Consider the following 24,302-nt stretch of genomic DNA (forward strand, 5'->3'; position numbering starts at 1 on the left):
ACCTAGTACAGAAGCAAAATCCAAATTGAGCGGAAGTACGTAGGAAGGCAGAGCCAGGCTAGGGTAGGGTAGTAAACATTATAAAATATCTTGGGTTAAACCCGTGTCTTGAATGATCTTGAGAAGGAAAGTATATCTTAAAGGCCTTCCCAATAGTTCCTGTGTTAATAGTGTTGTACTTTCAGATTGTGAGTGCCTTTAACATTTTGGTTGGAAAGAATAAATCTTAAAAAATCCTCCCTCAAAGTGCCAATGTTTAGAAGCCCAATGCCCCATTGTATGTGTGGTTTAGTAATTCATAACTGGACAAATTTACTCAAATGCGTCATTAACAATGGGGCTATCAACACATTTTATATTGTCTGCATATTTACCTAATTGCATAGCTTGATACAGTGGCCAGAAACATTTTACAACTCATAGTCTCAATATCGTCCCTTGAGAATCATCTAGGGTTGTATTTGTGGTTGATGCATGCATTGGCAAGGGCATGACGCATTGTGCCAGTTGCCCAGGAAATCAACAGTGAAAGGCATGTGTGTCAAAGTTAAAGAGGTCAGTTGAATGAGCCAATCTTGGCATAAGTTATCACTGCATACATTTAGTCATTCTTTACACAATATTTCATGAAGTCGATTTGTTCTCACGAGGCATCACATACCTTAAAGTTGAAGCTATACAAATATTCCTAGTCTTTTTGTGAACTATAATTACCTGTTCCTTTGATTTACAATGCAAACTCTGCTTAACTGTTTATTGAGGTACAACTCTGGCTGATCTTTCCTCCCTGACTATTTGACACAGGGCCAAGCACACTGAAGAGTTTTGTAATGCTTTAAAGGGTACTTACGCAACCATTCTGTGTAACCTGAACACATCCGTACATACCCAATACACTGAATACAGAGATATTTCTCTAGAACTGTACACTTTCTGTTTTAAATTAATCTTTTATTTGGAACAACTTAAAATAGTCAAGTATTTATTTCAAACATTTAAGTAGATTCCATACTGTCAGTCATGAGGCCTTAAGGTGGCGCTAATAACGTTTCTCTGGTAGACAGTCCACTCTCCTAAAATAGCTGTAAGTTGCTGAAATGTATTTCTGAGTGAAAAGGAGAAATGGAAGTTAGTTCCAGTTTTTGTTGACAGCCCCTAGCACAAAAATACTTAAAATAAAATAAAACAAGCATAACTGAGTGACTGGTTTTTATTCCTGACTTTCAACTATTCATAATTTGGTTTTGTATTATAAAATATAAATACCTGTTAAATGAGTACAGGAAAAAAAAAGTTAGTTGAGTATGTCATGGTCTATGGTTAAAGGGTTTTATTATACAACAATTCAAAAATATATAAAATATTTTTAGCATTGTCTTATACAATTATGAAAATACATAAATCTAAGTTCAAAATGCAATTATGACACAATGCAAGCTATACATGATTATATGATTGAACAGGCTAAAGCAGTTGAACATCAAGAAGCTTGCAGTAGCTTATTCAACCAAATATGGCACTATGTAAAATAATGTACTGTAATCTATCAATTTAAGGCAATATAGCCTAAATATATTGCTTTACTCCCTTCCCAACACACACACAAACACATGTGGACAAGATACTTTACTCACATAAGTAATTCTTAGTTGTTATTCTCATCTCAGGTTATTCTCAGATGGTAGGTCAATTATTCAGTATTATTTTATTTCCAAATACTTATTAATTTTAAATATACTGTAGAAAAGTATAGTAGCCCATTTAGGTAAATATGTTTTATTTCAGGTGTAGATCATATTAGAAGTTCAGACCCTTGGGATTGTCAAAGTGCAGGACCAATTAATTCCAATATACCTATACTTGTTACAAATGGCAATAAACTTGAAAATACACACACAATACGAGTCTTAAAAAAGTTACAAAAATACCATTACTTATAGTAGAAGTAATATGGGAACATCTTCTATATGTCTATATATGTTATATTGTGTTTATATTATTATTGCTGGACTTATGTTCTGTGTTTTCTATTCTACAAATATTTCTCCTTTCCTTCTGAAGCATTGGAAGGTCGGCTGCAGGGCGACATAATGTCTGAAGACGCTGGGGAAAGATTTTATTAGCATGCTAACATTACCACACATATTTAAACTTTTTACAATTACATTTTAATGTTACACTGAATAATGTTCATTTTGAGTTATTTTTAAAACAAAACAACATCTTGAATTAATTGTAAATGTTTAATATTAGGCCTACAAGTTAAGCTATATCATATGAAGTGGAACACAGTTGAAACTGCCACTTACCTGCCAGAGAGTTCCTTTGCCCTTGGCTAGTTTGAAAGCCATAGTAATGGGAATCAGAGAGAGGGATGACACTGCCAGGAACCAGCCAAGTCCATATGCCCACCAGGGATACACGTAAATGTTATTGAATTTCAGAGGACTGTACTTAAGCACAGAGAATACAAAAGTACCCTGGAAAAAGAATTATAATTAAATGATTGGGAGTTTGTTTGCAACAGTTTATAGGCCAAACATGTTCATTATGTCACAACCACACAAGTCCTGCCCTTTATTTATTTTTTTATTTAAGATATGAAATTATTATTTTGATGAAGTTTTTATTATAAAGTAATTTAACTGGATTGAGGATTACATTGCCACTACATATATAATTGTCAAATTGTACATTGAATTACCAATTGAAAAATGTATTTCCGTTTGAATAGTCCCCAAAAAACTTCCATTGGACCTGGTCTACTGTGTTTTGACATGAATAAAATAAAAAGTTTAACATTTGGGAACTTCTAAACTAGCTACCGCACTGCACCCTGTAATTCTTTGATCAGATCAGCCCAAGTTACTGAATTATCTGTAGTTGCGCACAAACAAGACAAACAAAATTTTAAGGAATTTCTACTTGAAAACTATCCCAAATTATTCATCGCTTAATTATTTTTTTTGCAAGTGGCGAGGTGAGGCGCTGTACCAAAGTTCTTGGTTATTGGTTGGTTAATGGTGGAAATGTTTGCAATGTATGAATGAAAACTCAGATGTTGATTAAACTCAAACTTACTGTGCATATAGTGGGTGTAATGTACATCCAACAGTATTTCAGAAGAGTGGAAGGCTTGTAACCAATCATATCCTCAATGTTGTCACAGAATCGATCAGCACCTTGGAGATGAAAAGTGGTTTGAATTAGCTTTTAAACCGTTATTTAACTGCAAATCCGGGAATCTGTCTGCCTGTCTGTCTGACATATATGGATTTCTCAAACCGCCACTGCACTGGTTCTATTAACTGACTTCTGCACCGGGATCAGCTGATCGGTAAAATTCAATTATAGCCAACTTATAGCCTACTGAATACAGGCTGGTTTTCGAGAATACATTTCTTTAAAATAAATTTACCCAACAACAACAAAAAACACAGTGTCAATGGCTCTAAGAAATAATATATTGTAATGTATGCCTAGCCTATACTGGAATAATCTTACCATACACCCATCCAATGGCAACTGATTGGCAAATGGACAAGAATAACAAAGTTGCTCCACTGCACACATAATGATCAAAGAGCTGGAGGATGTAGGGGCCACCCTGCAAAAAAAAAGCCTACTTACACAAGACACCAGAGATGTCCTAAATAAACTGCTTTGCGCTATCCTTGTGTTCTTACTTACATAACATTGCACTTTTATAGCCTAAACGCCTCCCTCTTATAAACACAGCACCACAAAAACGTATCGGCCTAGTTAAACACTTTGGAGGTTAAATGAATATGTATGGTATGTAGGGCCTATACATATTCATGAAGAGTGCATAGATACAATTACAATATAATGTTTAGCTTATTTAATGTTCACTTCAAAATACTTGAGGTGATGTATGGCTCACATAGTTGAAACAGTTGCATCAAAACAAAACAATTGGGCAGTTTTGTGTAAAATCCTAAACTATATTATAAATTGAACTTCCCTATACATTTCCCCCTTCTACTGTTTTGAGTATTTACTCATATTTCATTACCCCTTTGAAACAAGCTAATTCAAACAACTATGCCAACATTGTTACTCTCTGGCACGGCACGGTACTGAGCTGGAATCACGATACAAAAATGTTGCATATGCCAGAGGGAGAATGTGATATTTCACCTGTGTGACCATGAAAAGGCCAAGTAGGAAGCAGACACTGCAGAACACAAGCAGTAACGCCTCTCTCCGATACCGTCTTCTTAGTAGGATGGGGAAAACATCTGTGACTGAGGTCATCAAAGTCTCCAGGCCAACAAACTGGGAAACAACATGATATATGGGTTAGTGTGAGAAAATAGATGAAGGACACAGACAGAGATGGATGGCAAACCAAAGTGCAAACCTGGCTGTCCACCCCAAGCAGGATGATCATGGTGAAGAAACACACTGACCAGAACTGTGGAAAGGGAAGCAGGGTCACTGCCTGTGGGTACACAATGAACACTAGTCCAGGACCTGTAAGGGAAAACGTTACAGTTGAAAGTATGTGTAAATTCATTTTGAGCTTATACTGAATGTATCTCAACTATGTGAGTGAGAAAATCCCATTATTTTGTCATACATAAGATAGTCTTGTCAATCCTCACCTGACTCAGCGACTACAGAAATGTCCACATTCTGCTCTTTAGCCATGTAGCCCAGGACTGAGAAAATGGCAAAACCAGACATAAAGCTGGTCCCACTGTTCAACAGGCACAGATAGAAGGAGTCTCTGCAAGACATATAATTAATGAGGCAATGTTGTGTTGTGGTTGTGTAAATACATTTAGCATATTTAGTTAGCAATACGTGGAACCTTTACAGCCATATAAACAAAGATTTATTGCATCATTCTTTATACTCACTTATAGCAGTTGTTGTTGTACTTATTATAGCTTCCAAGGGAAGTCAGAAATCCTAGGCTAATGGCATAGGAATAAAATATTTGGGTTCCAGCATCCATCCACACCTTTTGGACAAAGACAGCTGATTATGACCCAAACCATGTAATGTTGTACTGAAGTACTTCTTAAGTATAGGTATTAAGCAAACCAGAGGGAAGTTGGACTACACATCCTGATACCTGTGGATCAGCTAGTCTAGTAACATTGGGGTGGATGTAGTAGTAAATGCCATCCATGGCTCCAGGTAGTGTTACCCCTCTGACCAATAGTACCACCATCATCACATAGGGGAATGTAACTGTGAAGTAAACTGCCTAACAAGATATACACAAACTAATTATTTTAAGACCATGTCAAAAATAAAACAAAACCATGTAAGACATATGTCAAGACCTTATGGCAGAAAAGTATAAATCAAATAAATTGTCCAAGTTATCCAACTACAGTGGCAGTCAATATCTTACCTTCCCTGTCGACTTTACTCCTTTCCAGACACAGAAGTAACAGATTACCCAGACCAGCAGAAGACATAAAGCCAGCTCCCACCGTATACTTCCAAGATCTTCGATGCCACTTGATAACTGTAGAACCCGACGTCTATCAAAATAATTTGATGACTGTAACATCTATAGTAACACACAAAATATTTTCAAATAAAAGTAGAAATGTCTGGAACCTCTAACAGAATACAATGAATTTTCTGACTCACTGCCAAAACTCCACAACAGATGAAGTACTCAAGGGAGATGTCCAGTTGCCAGAGTTGTTCTTGCCATCAAACAGAACACACGTATCTGAAACATAGTGATTAAACATTCAACAATAAAAAACTATCCTAGTGTGTAAAATAAAAAACACTCTTTCCTTAAAGCAATCAAATCCAGATTGTCTAAAGGTTAAATTAGTGATTAAATTTATCATGTGCTTTATAACAAGTAGACCTATGTCAATGTATAGAAATATGACAGAAAGAAGGAATCACATCTCTTTAGAAAGTAAGATTTACCATAATAAGTGATATTCGCTTGGTAAACTACAATCTAATGACTATACATAGATAAATGCATGTTTAGGTGTATTTAGAGACTGTAGTAACTCGGTGGTAGGGAGTCAGGTGTCAGGTGGCTGAGTGGTTAGGGAATCGGGCTAGCAATCAGAAGGTTGCCAGTTCGATTCCCGGCTGATCCAAATTACGTTGTGTTCTTGGGCAAGGCACTTCACCCTACTTGCCTCGGGGGGAATTTCCCTGTACTTACTGTAAGTCGCTCTGGATAAGAGCGTCTGCTAAATGACTAAATGTAAAATACAGTGCTTCCCAAAAATCTATGGATGTTTCTTTTAAAAGTGATGTAAATCCTTGAATTCAAATTGTTACATTTAGTTGAATGACAGTTACAATTATGCCACTTTTTCAATTGAGCATGTAGTGTACCTGTATTCCAAGAGTTGTTGCAGCTGGCCCATGGTAGAATAACAGTAAATGAAGAGAAAAGGTAGAGAAAAGCCCATGCAAGAATCACAATGTAGGTGATAGACCCGTAAAGAATGATCACCTGGCTGGCATATCCCATACCTGAATGACAGTAAATAATATGTAATGAATATATATTATGACATATTACCATGACAAAGTTGAAAGGGTATCACTTAATTAAATAACAATACAGAAATTGTTTGTAGACATTGTCAAATGTCTACAAAAATAGACATTTGAGCCTCTCATGACAAATTCAGAACTAATAAAGAACACTCACCCTCAAACAATGGACAGAGTTTCCGCCAACATGTGATTCCACCTTGACTAGTGTACTGACCAAGAGCAGTCTCTAGGATGAACAGAGGGATGCCACAGGTAACTAGGAAGAGGATGTAAGGGATAAGGAAGGCACCTGCAGGTAGAAAAGATAAGGTGTCTGTCATTACACTTTTCATTGTACAAAGTAAATGCATTGTAAGAAAATGAAGACATATTAGATAGTACCCAGTTGCTGTGAAAGTACAGAGTCAATGAAGTGAATCGCCAAGCACAAGTTCAGGACAAAATCAACGTATTCATTATAGATCTGTAAGGTGCAGGTGTCTGATACACTTCACTACAAAATCAGGTGCGATTTTAAACTTTTTTTAGGGGTGCTCAAGCACACTTAAATTTCATCTCAGCACCCCTTAAATAATAATAATGAAAAAAATGAATTATTATTATCTTAATAATAATTATAAGTTTTAGTGCTCTAATGTAAGAGTTTGCAAACGTGTCTGTTAGTGACAGATGACAAACAATTACAGAAACAAAGGACTTTCAACAGGTTTAATATCCAGGGTCACCATGCACCTTTTACATTGGTAATCTGCCAGTAAAACCAAAAGAGAAAAAGTAGGTAGTTAATTTCATGGCACAGATTTCAGTTTTTCCATTCATTCAATATTTGTATAATACTATATTTTTGTTAATTAATTGTTATCCAGTAAAATGTGTGATTTATTAGCAAGTGGGTTTAACACATTTGCAAGGCACTGTATCCATGTCACATTCTCATTGGGGGCTGAGCCCCCCTAACGGTCTGATCCTAGAATCGCCACTGAATAGAATGTATGTGGGTTTCAAGAGTGTTTTCAATTACAATGGTTTTATCAAGGGAGTTAATGGCTTCACAATAGGGAGGATAGGGGACGATTAACATAGCCTTTGCAAGCACAGAAAAGAACACTGCATGCTAGATAGCTTTCTGTTTAGGCTTTAGATAGGGCTCTTAGAAATGGCCCTGACGTTCCATGTTCTCATGAGATAATATAGCAGGGTATAGTTCAAACATTGTTTATTATATCCAGAGCATTCCAAACAGTATAAAACTGATCACTCACAATGACTCTTAATGAGAGACTTGTTTCTCTCGTTGGTTAGTTGTAACTGACTTAAAACTATTGTACTTTCCGTGTAATATAATTTTGTTGCACTTTTCAAGGTTCATGTTGTTTAATTGTATCTTGTTTAACTACATGCTCTTATGGTTCTTCCCTTTGGGACTTATTTAGTTTTCACAAATAATGTTTGGGACTATCTCGTAGTTATGATCAATGACCTATGCACTTTTCTAAAGCTCTCTTTTGGAAGTCGTGTTGGATAAAAGTGTATGCTAAATGCATAAATGTAAATCAGTGGTTAAGGACAGACCTCATCAAAGACAATCAATGAACTATATCACAGACCTGTACCTTCAAAAGTGTGAATAAGATACTCTTTTTGTGCTTGTTTGTCTACAATTACACTTTTATTCCTTCAAACCGCTTTTATTAATATTCACAGTGACAATATATTTTTTAATAATTAACTAGATGTTTCATGGAATGTTATACACATAGTTTTAGGTGAACATGTAATGTGTTTTATTTGAGTCAGTTAAATTCAATCAATGGCTTAACGTTTGCTGAACAACAAAACAACCCTTCAGGACTGTTCTTAATCCATAGCTAATCACCACCTCAATCTAGGAAGTTTACTTTCTGGTAATTAGCAGAGAAACAGAGAGTGAAAGAGAGAGAGAGCATAGTGACTCTTCAATTGAAATTGCCCTTTACTTTTGTTTTTTTAATAAATGCACATTTTAATCCAAAGCCAAGTCAAATGTTTTTATTTTTTTTTAACTTTTTCACGCATCCACTCAAAGACTTACCTCCGCCATTCTTGTAGCATAGATACGGAAACCTCCATATATTTCCAAGTCCAATAATAGCACCAGCCACAGTTAGGATAAACTCCATTTTGTTAGCCCACTGGTCCCGCTGTTTGACTCTCAGTGGGATGTCCTGCCCTGGGAGAGCCTCCTGCCTGTGAAGAGAATCAGCCATGCTGCTCGTGAGACGGTCTGTTGGAGTCTATGGTGAAGTTGTTGGAGATCAGGGCATGAGGTTGGCTGCTGCTGCTTTTATGAGGACAAACCCAGAAAGGCTGCCAGACACTTAAGCCTCCAGGGGGACCAAAAAAAAGTACTCTCACTAGGCACCCATCAGTTTGCCCAAAACTCTGAGAATTAAGATGGTTGACAGTGAGACTAACTTGCAATTTGACATGCTAAAGAATGCTTTTGAGAACTTCAAGGGTGTGAGGATGATTGATCTTCAGAAAAAAACTTGTGAATAGCCTATGTTCTGTGATGTAACTACATAATAGCTACTTAACTTCAGTTTTCATAATCGCTTATGTTGCAACCTTTAGTGCAAAACACCATGAAGAAACATCTGCTTAAAGAAACATATGATTAATTTTAAGATTAATTATGCATCATCATGCAAAACGAAGTCTGAGACATATATTTTTGTACAATAAAACCCACAGCATTTTTCCAAATGGGAGCAAATAAGGAAGAATTAAATTTAAAATGTAAGTTACTCTAATGTTGCAACTTCAAATAACCAGCACAAGTAAGGGAGTGTTTGTCTATTATCTAAATACAATAGAATGTCTGTGGCAGAGCCTTTGGGACAAATAGCTGTGGAGACATCGATGCATAATTAATTTGCATCCACAAAATGATTGTCCATGCAAGAGTTTAGTTGATTAAGTTTTCTGTTGTTGATAGGACTTCATGTTGCAACTTCAAATGGTTTGCACAGTAGGGGTGTAACCTAAATGTAGCTTTAGTATTTGCTGTACTGTAGGTAGGCATCTGATCTTTGAAACCTTAGCTGAAATCTCATGACAGCCACAGCTGAATGTGTTGATCAACTGGCTTATTTCCTAGTAAAAGGCTCAGAAATAATAGATTGCACGTCAGCACGCTTGTGCGAATACCAACAATGTTTTGATTTTTATTTACAATATATATCTGTTTTAATATGTAGTCGGTAAACGTGGTTGTAATGGTTTGCTGACAGAAAAGACTTGAACCCACCACAAAGCCTTCTCACCATATGCAAAAACATCACAGTATAATAGATGCGAGTGACCAAGGCTAATTTAAGATCAATATATCGAAAGACAACCATGCATAATACATTTGCACCGCAAATAGCTGTTGTTTTTGAACAGGCTTCTATCTAGGGAAAGTTGGTAATCTTACCAACTTTTGTTTTGTAAGGAGTGTCAAATTTTTGGGAGATAAAGATCTTGACAGTGTGTGAATGATCTTAAATCATGGTGTAAAACAAGAATGAAATAGAATGGCACATTATCTGTAATTTTTTTGATTTTTGCATTGTTGTGTACCTTAGGGTATATGCCCTCACACCGCAAACACATGCAAGTGTTTGAAAAAAGTTGGTCTCACCACACACATCAATGTAATTCAATCAGGGCCGTAACTACCATTGAGGACACCGAGGTCGTGTCCTCGGTATTTTTTTTCGTATTTCTGTTTTTTTTTTGCTTAAATCGTGGTATATAAACTCAAAATAAAGTACACGTGAAACTGACTGCAGGACGATGATCTTGGTCTCCCACAAACCGTAACGTGATTTTATACATGAATCAACATTCATTTTGCGATTGATATGATATGTCATTGATGTGATTGATTGAAAATGAAATTCAGTGGCAATTGGGAAATATCAAACTGACTCGCTATCGCTCGGTCGATACGTTCCAGCCTCAGTTTGATATTTCCCGGCATGACCGAACGGTCGAGGTTAGTAAGTAGTTTATTATATGGCAATTTTAGATTCTTTTCATTTTGTAAACGAAAATAAATGGTACCTTTAGGCTAATTGTAGCTAGCTCTTAAGTCTTCTCACGGTGTGTTTCATGTGTTGCCAAGCAACTCATTACTTTTGATAGAAAGCGGACAACATGGTTCTGCTAAAATGGCTTTAATTTCATCACAAAATAACGACACAAGTGATTCAAAGAGTCTGGTCTTCATCCTCACTTTCGATGACAAAGCTTTTCAGCATCATCTGGATAGTAAAACTCAGCAGCTGACTCGTCGATATCGCTCATTTTGAAGCTGACGTCAGAGGGCAATACGGATCCGTATTGACCGGCGAGGAGGGCAACACGCTGGGGTGACTACCCGTTATCCAATCAAAACGCTCGTACCGTCGTTGCCATATAATAATAATTTAAAAAAAATTGTGGTAACTTGCCCTTACTTCATGAGTCCCATAAAGGTCCTTCAAAAAGCCTCAGAATGCCCCATGTTTACCTCAAAATTTCAAAAGCTCCACACCGCCCCATATTCAAATGTCATAATGATGATGTTTTTGCTCCTTAAGACTCAATAAGAGAAAATGGCCATATTTAAATAATGTAATTTAAAAAAAATCCGGGGGAGCATGCCCCCGAACCCGCCTAGAAGTTCTGACTCATGACCTCAGTATTTTTTGGGGCCTGCGTACGGCCCTGAATTCAATGCTGTTTTCTTTTTTTCTTGATTAAAATGGATCATTCTGTTGGCAGCCACCAGGATGTATTATCCAGTTGGTTTGATGAAACTCGAGTCCCGCATTACAGCACAGTAGGGGTCTGGGATCCAGCCAAACTGTAAAAATAACCTCACTAAAAGCGTTCATGCTACTCAATGCATTTATGATTCAGATGGGCAGTACTGATTGCAATATTATTGGTGTCCTTTTCAAATATGGGTTATTAAACATTTTCTGACTTGTAACCGTGAAAAATAAAACTTAATTGTTTATCTTTATCTAGTCTTTACCCAATACATAGGTAATAAATTAACACCCTGTCCTTTATTAAACTTTGAAGTGTAAAAGGGCCTGTCTGAGAATGATATGCTGTTTTTATGCCTATGGGGAATTCCTACTTAATGAGCTCAACTTGTTATTACCATCTTGACACTTCTTGAGAGAATACTGCCTATACCCTATCAGATTTCCAAAAACTGCCATGAAACCTGATTGATTGGTTTAATATTTTTCTACACATTTTAGAACACCTCCTGCTCAATGTTGTCACCACATCTTTCACCCACATCACCATACAGGAGCAACAGTTATTTGTATGTTGAATAAAAATGTATCGCTGACATCCATAAAGGATGAAAATGATGTTAAGGGAAATGATAAATCACCTTTTCACTAAAACTATATATATTTTTTTTAACTACTTCCTACAGGTATGCCATACATATGCCAATTTTTGGTATACATTTATGCCATGAAAGAAAAAAAATACATCGGATGAATAAGCTGCGATTTCACCTTTTTATGGGAAGGTTTTAGCAAATTTTATGTTACCATATCTAGAAGATTTTCATATTTGCATTTCAAGCTCAACTTCCTTTCTTCAGTCCTAACTGGGTTCAGGACATCAAATGTCTTCTTTAGGTTGACTGTCTTAATACTTTCAGGCTGACAGAGCTGGTTGAGGATCTGTGAAAATAAGGTTTTGTGAAAAACTCATTGTTGTCATTAAAAAGCAGAGGCATAGAATATTAATAATGTTAATTTACAGGATATGAACAGCTGGAGGCAAATAAACAAACCGGATTTACTACTTAGATTAGATTATGGAGGATCAAATAAATATTGTTGTATAAGACAATGAAGTATTTACCTGTGTGCCTTGCCAAAATATACAGAACTTTTGCCAATTCTCACCTGCCAAACAGTTCCTTTGGTCAAAAAAACCTTAAACATAATCCAAAAGGGACCCAAGAGAGTCCAGAAGAGCCCAACGAGCCAGCCCAAAGCAGAGGCGCAGTCCGGATACACATATGTTTAGTTAAACTTGAGAGCAAAGAGACGAACGCACCCTAATTGGAGACACAGAACACAGATGCTGTAGTGTCTATACATAAAACATTTAGCCAAAATGCAGATTAAGTATTGTCAGTGATGATAATCAGAGTTTCATCAACTCCATACAAACTTTAGAAGTAACAAAAAGCCAGTAGTACCTTATCATGGCCAGAGACGATACCCAATCGTATCCTCAATGTCGTCATACAGGTAATCTATACCTGTAAATGTACAGTAAGACAGAGTTGAATGCCTTCCTTATTAAAATCAACATATATTCAACATTCGAGTTTGGATCTTGTCGCTCCCAATAATGTAATAATTTCCAGAAAATGTTATAACATCTGAAAATGTAAGTGCATTTACACTTGATCTTAAATGTAATAAAACCCAATAATGTAATAACCTGAAAGCCTACCAACCTACATTTTTGGTCAAGCTCCTTTTTAAACTAGAAAATCCATGATTGGATCCCCCCATCAAAGTCTAAACACTTCTCCTTTCAAATGTACTTAGTATTAAGGTAAACCTTTTTCTCGATTTCAAATTAAATTTGCAACCCTTTTTGAATGCACCATGCCACAAAATCAGACGATGCAAAGGAGACCCTTCATTCAATAATAATCACTTTGAGGATTTTTATGGAGATTGAACTGTTTTGCCTTCATCTCTTGCTTGTGTAATGTTAACCATCTTCTGCTGTTTTTGGAATCTTTTAATGGTGTCTGATCTAAGATCCACTCTGGTCTAACGTACATTCCTTGCACAACAACCAATAAGCATGGGTATAGACAGTTTCATTTCCTGATTAATCCTCACTGATACTACCACTTGCCATTCTTAATTTCAAATTCTACAAAAAGCCTAGAATTTACATTTAATGTCGATTTGCAAACATAAAATCATTGTCAAATGATAATGATTTCAATAGGTTAAGGTTATGCTAACAATAATATACGTTTTAGATATTTGCAGACTTTACATTTCTGAGAAAAAAGCACAAGAATATATAAAAGATCAGAGTTAGATCAGACTTACTGTAAGTCGCTCTGGATAAGAGCGTCTTCTAAATGACTAAATGTAAAAAAAATGACATAATAATAATAATCGTAGGTCATTATACATATTATCATAACATAACATTCTCTGTCAAAATTATTACATTAGTTTTGAAGAAAAATTATCCACCTGAAAATGTAATAAATTCCCAATGATGTTACAAGGTATTAAATAATCGTGGACAATTATATTACAATATCAGTCAAGACATTTCATAAACTCTTTGGTCAAGTTATTAAATAATTTGTTTTTTTAAGTTCTGCAAGTGCACATTTTATAACGTTTCCAGGAAATTGTTACATTATTGGGTACTATAAGACTAAATGGCTAAACGGTAATTGCTGATTAAACTCAAGATCATGTAACAGGCAGGAATCTGAGAACTGTGACATTGTATCCTGTCTGCCAAGCCTTGTCAACTGCATCTTCCTTTGGTCTCAGGGCAAGTCTTAGTTCAGTCTATGTAATAATGAAGGGCTATTCCTCTCTGAAAAATATATAGACTACTACTATTATATGTGGCACATATGCAGGTTAGGCTTTGACCAATAGCACATTCAAGTTGTGTAAGTCAAAAATACAATTTCTAGTATGTGATCTTTGGCTGCTGTATTTTAACAATATTATTACTACACCCTGATGCTGAGAAAACAGGAGAAAAGAATGTTATGAAAGCTCACAATTGTATCCCTGCCAGATGGCCCTGTTTTATAACTGTATGAGCAATAATGACATGCTCATACATGAATCTATTACATGTCTAGTGAAAGCATTCATAAAGACACACTTCATATCGTTAAGTATAGGAGCAACAATGCACCATTGAGTAGATGTGTGTTAAGTCAAAATGTTCATAGTGTTTTCTTGTGCACTTGCATGTGAAAAGTATTAAGATAAGGATTAACAGTATAAAGCCATAAATTGTTTTCCCTGGGGCCCATTTGTCTATCAAGCTTAAAGGGAGAGTACTTCTCAAACAAGCAAACAACAGAACAGTGAATTTGAGCCAAACAGAGCATACAAGTCACTCTAGAGGGAATGTCAAAACCTTAGCTACAAAGGAGCAACAGGAGCAACAGGGTGACATCTTAAACAAAGATTCTAGTACTTAAACTGAATGGTTGCTTCGCTCAGCACTTTAAAATCTGGATCTTAAAAAAAAACATACAACCAAATATGGGCCTGTCAGGAGACAAAACAATGAATCAGTTCATTTATTACCTGAGAATCTTAGGCACTCACCATAAATCCATCCAGCTGCTGTTGGCTGACTAATTCAGAGTAGCAGAAGATTGTTGCCACTGCAAGCATAATGGCCCAAAAGTTGGAAGAAATACAAGCCACCCTGCAAAAGAGCACAACATGAGCACTGTTACAATGAAAATGGGACGTAAGCTTTCCAATGGTATGGGTCAATTTTACACCCTTTTTCGTGGAAGCTCTAATTCCAAAATGACACATTGGCACAATGAAAGCTTACTTTCTAAGATGACTATCTCTTTAATTCCTCATGGGTTCTGAAGTATAATGAATAAAGCACACGGTGTAATATTACTTGCCAACATTTGAGGGTGTGTTGCATTTAGTCTTTGCGGAAGCATACATGCATACAGAGCAGAGGACAAGCAGCAACAACTCTCGACAATATCTTGTCTGAAACACAGCAGGGATTATGTCTGTTACTGATGTCATCAGACAATACAAATGGACAAACTATTAGACGGAAGAAACAATAGGATCCCTTTTTGTTGTACCCTAAATATGATAATTTCAGTTGATTCATTATAGCCGACACTATGTGTCTCAAAAGAGAGTGTTTCCTCTCGCCTGTGTGTCCACACCAAAAAAGATTACCATAATGAAGAAACATATGGCCCACAGCTGGGGTAAAGGCATCATGGATATAGCATGAGGGTAATCGATGAATGCCCGGCTAGGACCTGAATACAAAGAATACACACTAACATTAATTCAATCAGTACAAATCCTTACAATAATTAAACTATTTTTTGTTTAACGGTTCTTCATACTAAGAGTGTACAGAAAAGAGCTACACTAACAGGATGCAGCCACTCATAGGACATAAGCCCAAAACAAGAGAAAATGGCAAACCCAGCTACAAAGCTTGAACCGCCATTCACCAAACAGGGGATAAAGGTGCCCCAAGAGACATTCCATGGGTTTATAGAAGTCACAGTGAAGTCGTCTTTCTTTCTGTACCTAATTTACACAGACTCAAATTGACAGCCATTTTAGCACTTTGACATTTTTTGCATACTACTTTCAGAAAGTTGTCATTTTGATTGACTGAGCTCTTCTCCAACCTATAACAGTTTCATTAAATCATTTGAGCAGTGTTTGGTGCATTCATGCAAAAAGGCCATTTGTGTGGCGGCCTTCACATGGTGAAAATGTAACTTTCTTGGTATAGTTGGTTAAATCACTTTGATATCTTTATCACAACTGAAGTTACATCATTTTAAAGTTGACCTGTGTCAAAAAGTAATAAGGGTAAAAACTGCATTCAAAGATTCCACTCTGTTTCATTCTAGTTTACTGTGGCGAATATGGAAAGGAAATCCTTTTGTTCGTAATCACATTGTGAACGTAAATGTCAGTTTAACTATAGGATACATTAATAACATCTCAGCAAGTTATTATAAAGTTTAAGAGCCAGACTTTATTGATCAGTTGTTTGGGGCTGCTGCTGCAGCACTCAAAAGAAGCAGGCAAATTTACCATTTGATTTGACATGGCTTGAAAATCTTGCTAGCTATCTCCAAAAACCGTTGAAAGTAACAGTTTTTCATAAGTAATCACATACTTTTTGTACATTACAATAATGTTAAGGTGTTAACGACACAAAACATCAAAAATCTCAATTTGGTCAGATAACAATTTTCGATCTTTTATTTTAACAATAAGCGGCCGTGACATCCGATGGGTTTCCATAAGCCACCACACATTTGTCTTCATTTTCTGGATTTTTGAACAAAAAACTAATAATCCCATCGTATATAGAGGGTTCAGTCTCAGTGACGCACTTTCTAAAAAAATTACAGATGAGGAGTCTAGTGTTTATGTAATGAGATACAATTAAAGAAAACAAGGACTGGATGACACCTTAGTCACTTAAGTTACTAAAGTGACTTAAGTGACTAAACAGTAACTACTGGTAAGTGACTTACCTTAAACCAGTCATTTTTCTATTGGTTGTAACTGCCCCGAGCAGTCTGGCTCTCCAGACATTACTCACTTGTGGTTCCAAAAACCGAGCCAGTTCAGGGTAGAGGTGAAATACTAGGCCATAGATTACTCCAAAAGAAACACCACTGTCAGACAGCTGTGAAGTAAACAACATATATAATTAAGTAACATTACATTCTAACCATTGGCATTGGCAGCCTTGTAGGAACATATAAATTACAAATGTTTTTTGTCAAGTATCCTAGACAATATCAATTATACAATTTCCTCCCCATACACATAATAGTCATGTCATTTTGAAATATAATGTCTGCTAAATTATAGAATATGTAAGAAAATCATTAAGTATTATAAAAGTCCACTCTAATGCAGCAGATGGTGGGTAGTTCAGGGTAGATTGTCTGGACGAGCATGAACTGGGTGTGACTTTCATGATTGACAGCTGGTATTCTATTATTACATACCAGACTGCACACACACCATTACTTTGATTAGTCGCACTGACTGAGACAGGATGCTGTGAGAATAGAAATACACTCAAATTGCTCCAGTTGTTGGGATAAATGCTGTTACCTCATGCATCTTTACTGTATTTATCCAGTCATATTGACATCAGTATAATCATAGTCAGTAAACATTTTATGGTTGAAGTACTTTCCTTATGTATGCTCATTACAACAGCTGGAATGTCGTTTGTTTGGAGATATCTATATAAGGTCTGATTATTTCACAATTAGCTTCCACTAATTTAAGTAACTAGAACCAAATTCATTTGATCCCAATCACAATATACCTTTCCTGTAGACTTCACTACTTTCCATACGCAGAAGTAACAGAGTATCCATACCAATAGGAAGAATAAAACCAACTGCCAATACAAATTGCCAGTCTGATCATTCTTTAGGAGATGCTTAAAACCTTTCTCCTGAGAAAAGACACATTTGAAACACGTTAAGCACATCTGCAATTGTTCGTTACAGTAGAGTTCATATACACATAACATTAAAGCCACAAGAAGTAGTAGACAGTAACCTGAATAAAGGATGTATCTTATTATGAGGAGGGTGGAGCAAAAGATGACTTTGTGTTCAAGCCAAGTGTGATGAACCAACTTGTTGAAACATTAATTTATGGTAACCAAACATGAATGCCTTTGAAGTATTGTTGGTAGTTATCCATAAATGTATACCACTAAGTTTGCATTTAACATTACAGTTAAGTGTAGGTTATGGAAGATCCAACTTTCTCCCAGAAGTCAGTTGTAGGGGATGTTGCATTCGCTGGCACTGTCCATTTCACACATACCTTTTTTCAAATTCAACACAGGCATCTATGGACAAAAAAATAAAAGAGAATATTATCATTATTAAAGACATACATTTGTGGCAACCGAACCTGGAATCCATACACTGAGCACATGGAAATATAATCCCTATATTATGATTTACACAACCCTCTTCTCTCTTGTTTCAACATCACTGAACCCAAAATATGGGAACATCATCCTTATTATTATTATTATTATAAAAATCTCCTGGCTCCACTATTATTTTTAAAGTCATCTATTGTCTTGGGCGTTGTTGGAATGTATGGTCATTCAGTGATTATGGGTGTTGTTTTACCCTTAAAATAAGCAACCTAACTCATCTGTGAGGGCGTTATACTCCACAGGGGTATCAACTCGTACTTCTTTAAGCTGACATAAAGTTCCTGTATCTCATTCATTTGGCACAGTACAGGAATACTCAGATAGGATTAGAATTCGGAATATTACAACTGTAGAATTAAGAGAGAATTTAAGTCATCGTCTCAATAAGGTTTCCAGTTGGCCACGACTTTAGTATACTAGTTTAACAATACAGTCATGCTCTGCTATCTACAGGATATCTACGGAATTGTGTTGATGAAACTTAATGCAACAACGACTATCCTCCTTAAGTAAAATTAAAAACCAATTAAGCAAATCTGCAATGTTTATTACCTGTATTCAAGTCATTCTTGCAGCAGGACCATGACACGTCTCCACTGCAGGGAAAGGAACATGTCGGCCAAAACATGGATTATAATGTAGGACACTGCAGCATAGAAAAATCCCTACATGGATGGGATCACCAATCCCTGAATAGACAAAAGCACACCGTTTACAATTTACAGATTTTATTCATGCAATTAAAATATATTTTTGTTTGTTTTGTTATTTTGCCAAAAAATGTATTTGGTGACCCAAAGGCCACCTATGTTGATCTTTCATTATACTCAAATAATTTGCACAGAATTATCACCAGAAAATAATAATAGTCATTATGATCAAGGATATTATCAAAGTTACTATTTTCAGTGTTGACTTTACATATGGTCCAAAGCAAGCAAAGCTTTTGATCAGTCTATGAAAAGGTTCCTTACCTCTTCTGTTTTTGTAAGAAAGATAAGGGAACCTCCAAAGGTTCACCTGCCCACCAAGGTCCCTGCGACTTCCAGCAAGAACTTAAACTTGTTGGCCCCCTGGCCAAGATCCATCAACAGTTTGCTCTTTTTCATCAGACTGTCGTCTTGTGCGGGAATTTCATGATTGGTAAACTTAGGGAAATCCTTTGCCATGTCAATGAGCACACGAGTGTTTAGATACATTCCAAAATTTGTTTCAAGTGTTTGTTAATTATAAAGTGTTGCCAATTAAATAGATTTTCTTCAACCAATACCTCGGCACAGATCGGTACATGAAAATGGAGAAGCTGAATCGTCATTGTTGCAGATAGTTTACAAAGATACGTTTGTTTTTTCACGAGTAACTTTCAAGAATCTCTAATTTGGTATTTTTTGTCATCAAAAGTATAGAACGACTCAGCTGACCCTTAGCTGGCACTGGTACTGAGCTTTAGTCATTTACAGTTCAACCTAAGAATGTAGGATTATGAAGAGTGGATGTTTTGTCTCAGGTTTTTAAGAAAAGTTGCATTGCTAGATATAACGTAGTTCCTGTCATACTTTATGCACAGCAAATACATTTACTTACCCGTCCATCACTAAAGACATTTCCCAGCCTAATCAGTATTCCTCTCAGCCTGGGTGCTCCTCAGCTGCTGTATAATGGCAAGAGGACATTAGTAGAGCCCACGTGAGGAAGTTATCTTGTTCTCCACGTTTTCTTCCCCACATTAAGAATCGTGCAAAGTCACATCCACTTTGAACTCCTTTGAGCTGCATTTTTACACCTAAACCAAATCAGCTGAGCCTCAACTGTACTGTAAGGTCCATAATTAGGCTTTAGTTTAGTCAATGGGAAATGCTGACTATGGACAGGTTACATCACCATATGCAATTTCATTAGAAACTATTTTTTTTTACTATTTTTTAACTATTTTTTGTTAAATCAATGACTCGACATACTTTTCCATCCACTTTATCTTCAGTTCACTCCTGGTATAAACGTTCATTTTCACTTGAGATCACTAATCATCTCTTGGTCTTATATTATTGACACCAAACGGAGTAGAAACAATAAAAGCTCTGCTTTATTTGAGAGATTCCTCTTTTGACACAATGACTTAGTGGCCATGAAACAAGACAGACATACCAACACAACAAGACAAGACAACCATAAGGCATATTTTTACAGCTTGCTGGAAAATCTCTAGAACTATCAAGACCATGCTCTCTGTACATCAAATCATTGAAACATGTTACACAGGCAGACACCAAGTGCATGCTCTAAATGAGATAGTAAACAATATTCACCTGCAAAAGCAAACCTCAAATAATACCAACGTTTTAGATCTGTGTTTAAGCAACATGATGCTGTTCACTTGGGAATTCATTTCTTACGGAGTGACGAAACCTCCTTCATATGAAAATACTGAGCAAAAGAATACTTTCTCAACAGTAGGATTTTAATATGGAAATAACATTTAGTCATTTTTTACAAGCCCCACTTTTTTATGAATTATAAATCAGGGTAACATTCATCCCTTTGGACACAGATGGAGGAATGAAGATGACATACTGGCCATCTCCTAGAGTTTGAATTGCAATTTTAGATGGAAAATAATGAAATGTTTCACAATTCAACAGATGTAACAAAACTAGCTTATATCAGTTACCTTTAATGACATGAGCAACCTTTACTGCATACACATACAGTTTGAGTATGTACATACAGAGATATAAACTTACAATAAATGCAAATAGGAATAAACTTGGATTGCAAAATTTAAATAGAGACTTTTTTTCTCACGTTCAGCACATGAAGCATAATGAACCATCAGCTTTACAGTCTTTCTACATTCGTACAGCAGGTTTACTCTACACCAGAGGTGCTTCATTGGCTTCTCTTGTGAAGAGTCCTCATACCTAGGTTCAACCAGGTGAGCCCTGGCCTTAGTCTTACTTAAAGAAATTTGGCACTGGTACATATTAGTTTACATCACAGTCATTAAGTTTGATTGGTCAACCCCACCAAATAAGTGTTACTTAATAGATTTTGCACAATTCTCCAAACTAATGTAAGTTTATGCTCTTAAAACAGTTCACACAGTCATCTTCTTTAGTTTGTAGGAATGTGCAAAAACTGTAACTGGACCTTTACATTAATAAACACAAACCCTCAAAAGACAATCACCACATAGAGGGTCAACAGATTTCCATTGCTTGGGGTACTTGTAAAGAGCTTTTTTGAGGGAAAATATGAAAAGGGACCTATATTATTACCATCCAGTAGTGATTGCTTACAATTGAAAAAAAATTACAAATGAAACAAACCTTTGACAGGGATATTATAACACAGCACCAAGTTACTATAACATTTCCTAGGTATTTAAGCTACCATTTACACATTAGGACAATAATGTGTACTTATAGAAGTAAACTGAGTCACATTTGTTGAATGTGCATGGAATACCTCACAACATTGTATCATATCACACCACAGGACTGACGCTAACTGGAGGGTGCCTTTGCTTCTATTTCAGTGATGGACTCTAACTTCCTGAAAAGACATTGACCTTAATATTGTTCAAAGTTACAAGTTTACTTAAGGTCGTAAGATCTTCGATATGCTTTAAAGCACTGTAATAATAATACCTATCCACTTAATTTTTTAGTAAAGGTTACATATTTCAAAGTTAAGGGTAGGGACTGCTTCTTGATTCTTGTGGTATTAGCTTTACCAAAATTCATGAAAAGCACTAATACACCATCTAAAATAATAGTAAGTACCTGCAACCAATGAAAATGTAACACTTCCAAAAACAGACAACAGAAGCCCACTTGTTACTGAAAAACAGTAAATTAGGCAGTGTGCCTCCTGATATCTGTTCTGTAAATAATACACATCCAAGAGCCACAAAATATTTAGAGCTTGGAACCATTCATTTGTGGCACAGTTAAGGTGTGTGTGTAAGCAAATAGTCTAAATAAAAGTTACAATAAAAATATAAATAAGTGTAAAAAATATATAAATAATTGAAAGAAAGAAAAAAGAAAACGTTCTTACCTAAACACACATTACAAAAGTTGTACTATCAACACAGGGCCTGAGAAAGTAGTCAGATAATGCTGATTGACAAAATAACTTGGCCAAAATAAAATAGGTCTGCAGCTCTATAATCTGTTAAAACTTCACACATGGGTTGGGAGCATTATCTTTATCAACAAAACTCTATTCAACCATTATTGCAAAATGTAAACACCCTTTAAATGTATCATGAAAATATATGTGTTCAGTACATATCCCCATGTACACGTAGATCTCTACCAGAGTATCTACTTTCACCACTTCAAATAAGCAGTTAATATGCACTCATGAGAGGGTTATAGTTGGTGGATATGTGCTTCAGCAACTTCACTTACTAGACAGCCAGATTGTGATGAAAACAATTACAAGGTCAAATATTTGAAACATTGCCAAATACAAAGAAAGGAATTTAGAAATGTAAATTTTTACATGTATAATTCAGAGGCCATGATCTTGAGGAATAAGACAATGCTAGTTCTATTACCAAACAACATAGCAAAAAATCCTGCATAGGCTCCAACACAACAGCATTTTTACCATGACTAGTAGCTTACATACTGTTTTTATGTACATACTGTAGCAGCATTGAACCACAGGATTTGTGATTACCAGATTACACGATTACCAATCCTTTGTCTCACTCCAATATGGCTGTGAATTAGGTGAAATGTGTCCTTCTTGCCCTTTTTTGTCTAGCTAACCTGAAAACAATGGATTCACGAGGAGTGAACTTGATGAACACTGACCTCCCTCCTCATTCATTTTGTCACATTTTTTTTGTATTATTTTTCATTCCTAATGGCACATTGATTTTATTCATCATGTTAATACAGATAGCAGTAAAGATTTGGCACTTTAAATGTTGATACAGTCTTTCTTTTTCAAAACATAGTACAGTTATAACAGTGTTACCCCTGTCTCCAGCGGTAATCCAAGGTGATACTTTGGTCTCCCAATCACCGACTGGATAAAAAAAGCTGGTCATCACATTTGGATAAAGCAATAACAAAACAGACAACAATTTAGTAAATAAATAAATAGACAAATAAATATAATCATTCAAAAGGCTTTCTGCATGGCACTCATGAGTTTGCATTTAAAACATACTGACATATTCCCCTTTAAACTAATCCTTTCAGCACATGTCAATCTGACACTTGGTAAATTACTGAACAAGTAGGTGCCATTATTCGAGGTTATCGGAGTCAGATCTGAAATATCCATAAAATGTTTGGTTCAGTAAAATAAGCATTAAGAACAAGCGGCCTATACCAAATAAATAGTTTTTATCTCTATGCTCCACCCTAACTCATGTGAAAAGGAAGTACCAAATGCATTCATCTTTGCAATAAACTGAAGTGGCCCGAGTCTGACTCATGCACTGTGTGTGGTTGGTGGAAGAAGACTACCTAGTGAATGTGCACCAGGACATGCTACAATTCTAACTACTCCACTAACCCTAACCCCTTTCATACCTATTTTCAATTTAACATGGGCTGATCTTAAAGATGGTGATAATGTGATCCATTCTGTGTCTCTGAGATGGGGTCTCAGTCCAAATAATACTTTACATGAATGTGAAGGAATGTAAATTTACAATTCCAAAGGATTGTGCAAAACATTCTGATCTGTTATATTTCCTGAGGGCAGATTATAAATATACATCAACTGTCCTTTCTAACAGCCCCAGCAGAATAAGTGCTTGTGAACTGAGGAATACGCATCATTTCATGGGAATCATTAACTATTTTTCACTTTCACTTCAGCCACCTTGAGTGGTGGCAGTATCAGTATGATACTGAAAAAAAGGAAATATTAACTTCATAAACTATTTCAGGAATAATACTTGATTAAGAGTGAGCCAGGTGGCTGAGCGGTTAGGGAATCGGGCTACTAATCTAAAGGTTGCC

At 36.0% G+C, this 24,302-nt stretch overlaps 1 protein-coding gene across 4 annotated transcripts; it reads right to left on the reverse strand.

Annotated features, from left to right (window-relative positions):
* Nucleotides 1-3: 3 nt before the first annotated feature.
* On the reverse strand, nucleotides 4-15,246 carry slc6a11a (solute carrier family 6 member 11a). 4 transcript variants are annotated; one of them, XM_047026020.1, is made up of 20 exons: nucleotides 15,157-15,246; nucleotides 14,919-15,021; nucleotides 13,656-13,691; nucleotides 12,776-12,838; nucleotides 12,477-12,631; nucleotides 12,114-12,248; nucleotides 8,597-8,751; nucleotides 6,680-6,814; nucleotides 6,358-6,498; nucleotides 5,635-5,719; nucleotides 5,390-5,522; nucleotides 5,105-5,239; nucleotides 4,887-4,990; nucleotides 4,629-4,753; nucleotides 4,385-4,497; nucleotides 4,162-4,299; nucleotides 3,505-3,607; nucleotides 3,082-3,182; nucleotides 2,310-2,480; nucleotides 4-2,103 (listed from the first exon to the last, which is right to left on the reverse strand). In XM_047026020.1, the coding sequence occupies exons 7-20, from the start codon at nucleotides 8,682-8,684 to the stop codon at nucleotides 1,981-1,983; spliced, it is 1,695 nt and encodes a 564-aa protein (XP_046881976.1). In that variant the 5' UTR covers nucleotides 8,685-8,751; nucleotides 12,114-12,248; nucleotides 12,477-12,631; nucleotides 12,776-12,838; nucleotides 13,656-13,691; nucleotides 14,919-15,021; nucleotides 15,157-15,246; the 3' UTR covers nucleotides 4-1,980. The 4 variants fall into 4 exon arrangements, with proteins under 4 accessions (XP_046881976.1, XP_046881975.1, XP_046881974.1 ...); XM_047026019.1 differs by having other exon boundaries at nucleotides 14,898-15,021; XM_047026018.1 differs by lacking the exon at nucleotides 13,656-13,691.
* Between the last annotated feature and the right edge of the window lie 9,056 nt (nucleotides 15,247-24,302).

The sequence above is a fragment of the Hypomesus transpacificus genome, chromosome 9 (genome assembly GCF_021917145.1).
Source record: "Hypomesus transpacificus isolate Combined female chromosome 9, fHypTra1, whole genome shotgun sequence".
Lineage (NCBI taxonomy): Eukaryota > Metazoa > Chordata > Actinopteri > Osmeriformes > Osmeridae > Hypomesus > Hypomesus transpacificus.

Coding starts and splice junctions, on each gene's coding strand:
- slc6a11a (XM_047026018.1), bottom strand. CDS start 8,684: ATGGAGTTTATCCTAACTGTGGCTGGTGCTATTATTGGACTTGGAAAT. Junction 4,991..5,104: donor CTAGACTAGCTGATCCACAG/GTATCAGGATGT, acceptor TTTGTCCAAAAG/GTGTGGATGGATGCTGGAAC. Junction 3,183..3,504: donor TGCCATTGGATGGGTGTATG/GTAAGATTATTC, acceptor TTCATCTCCAAG/GTGCTGATCGATTCTGTGAC.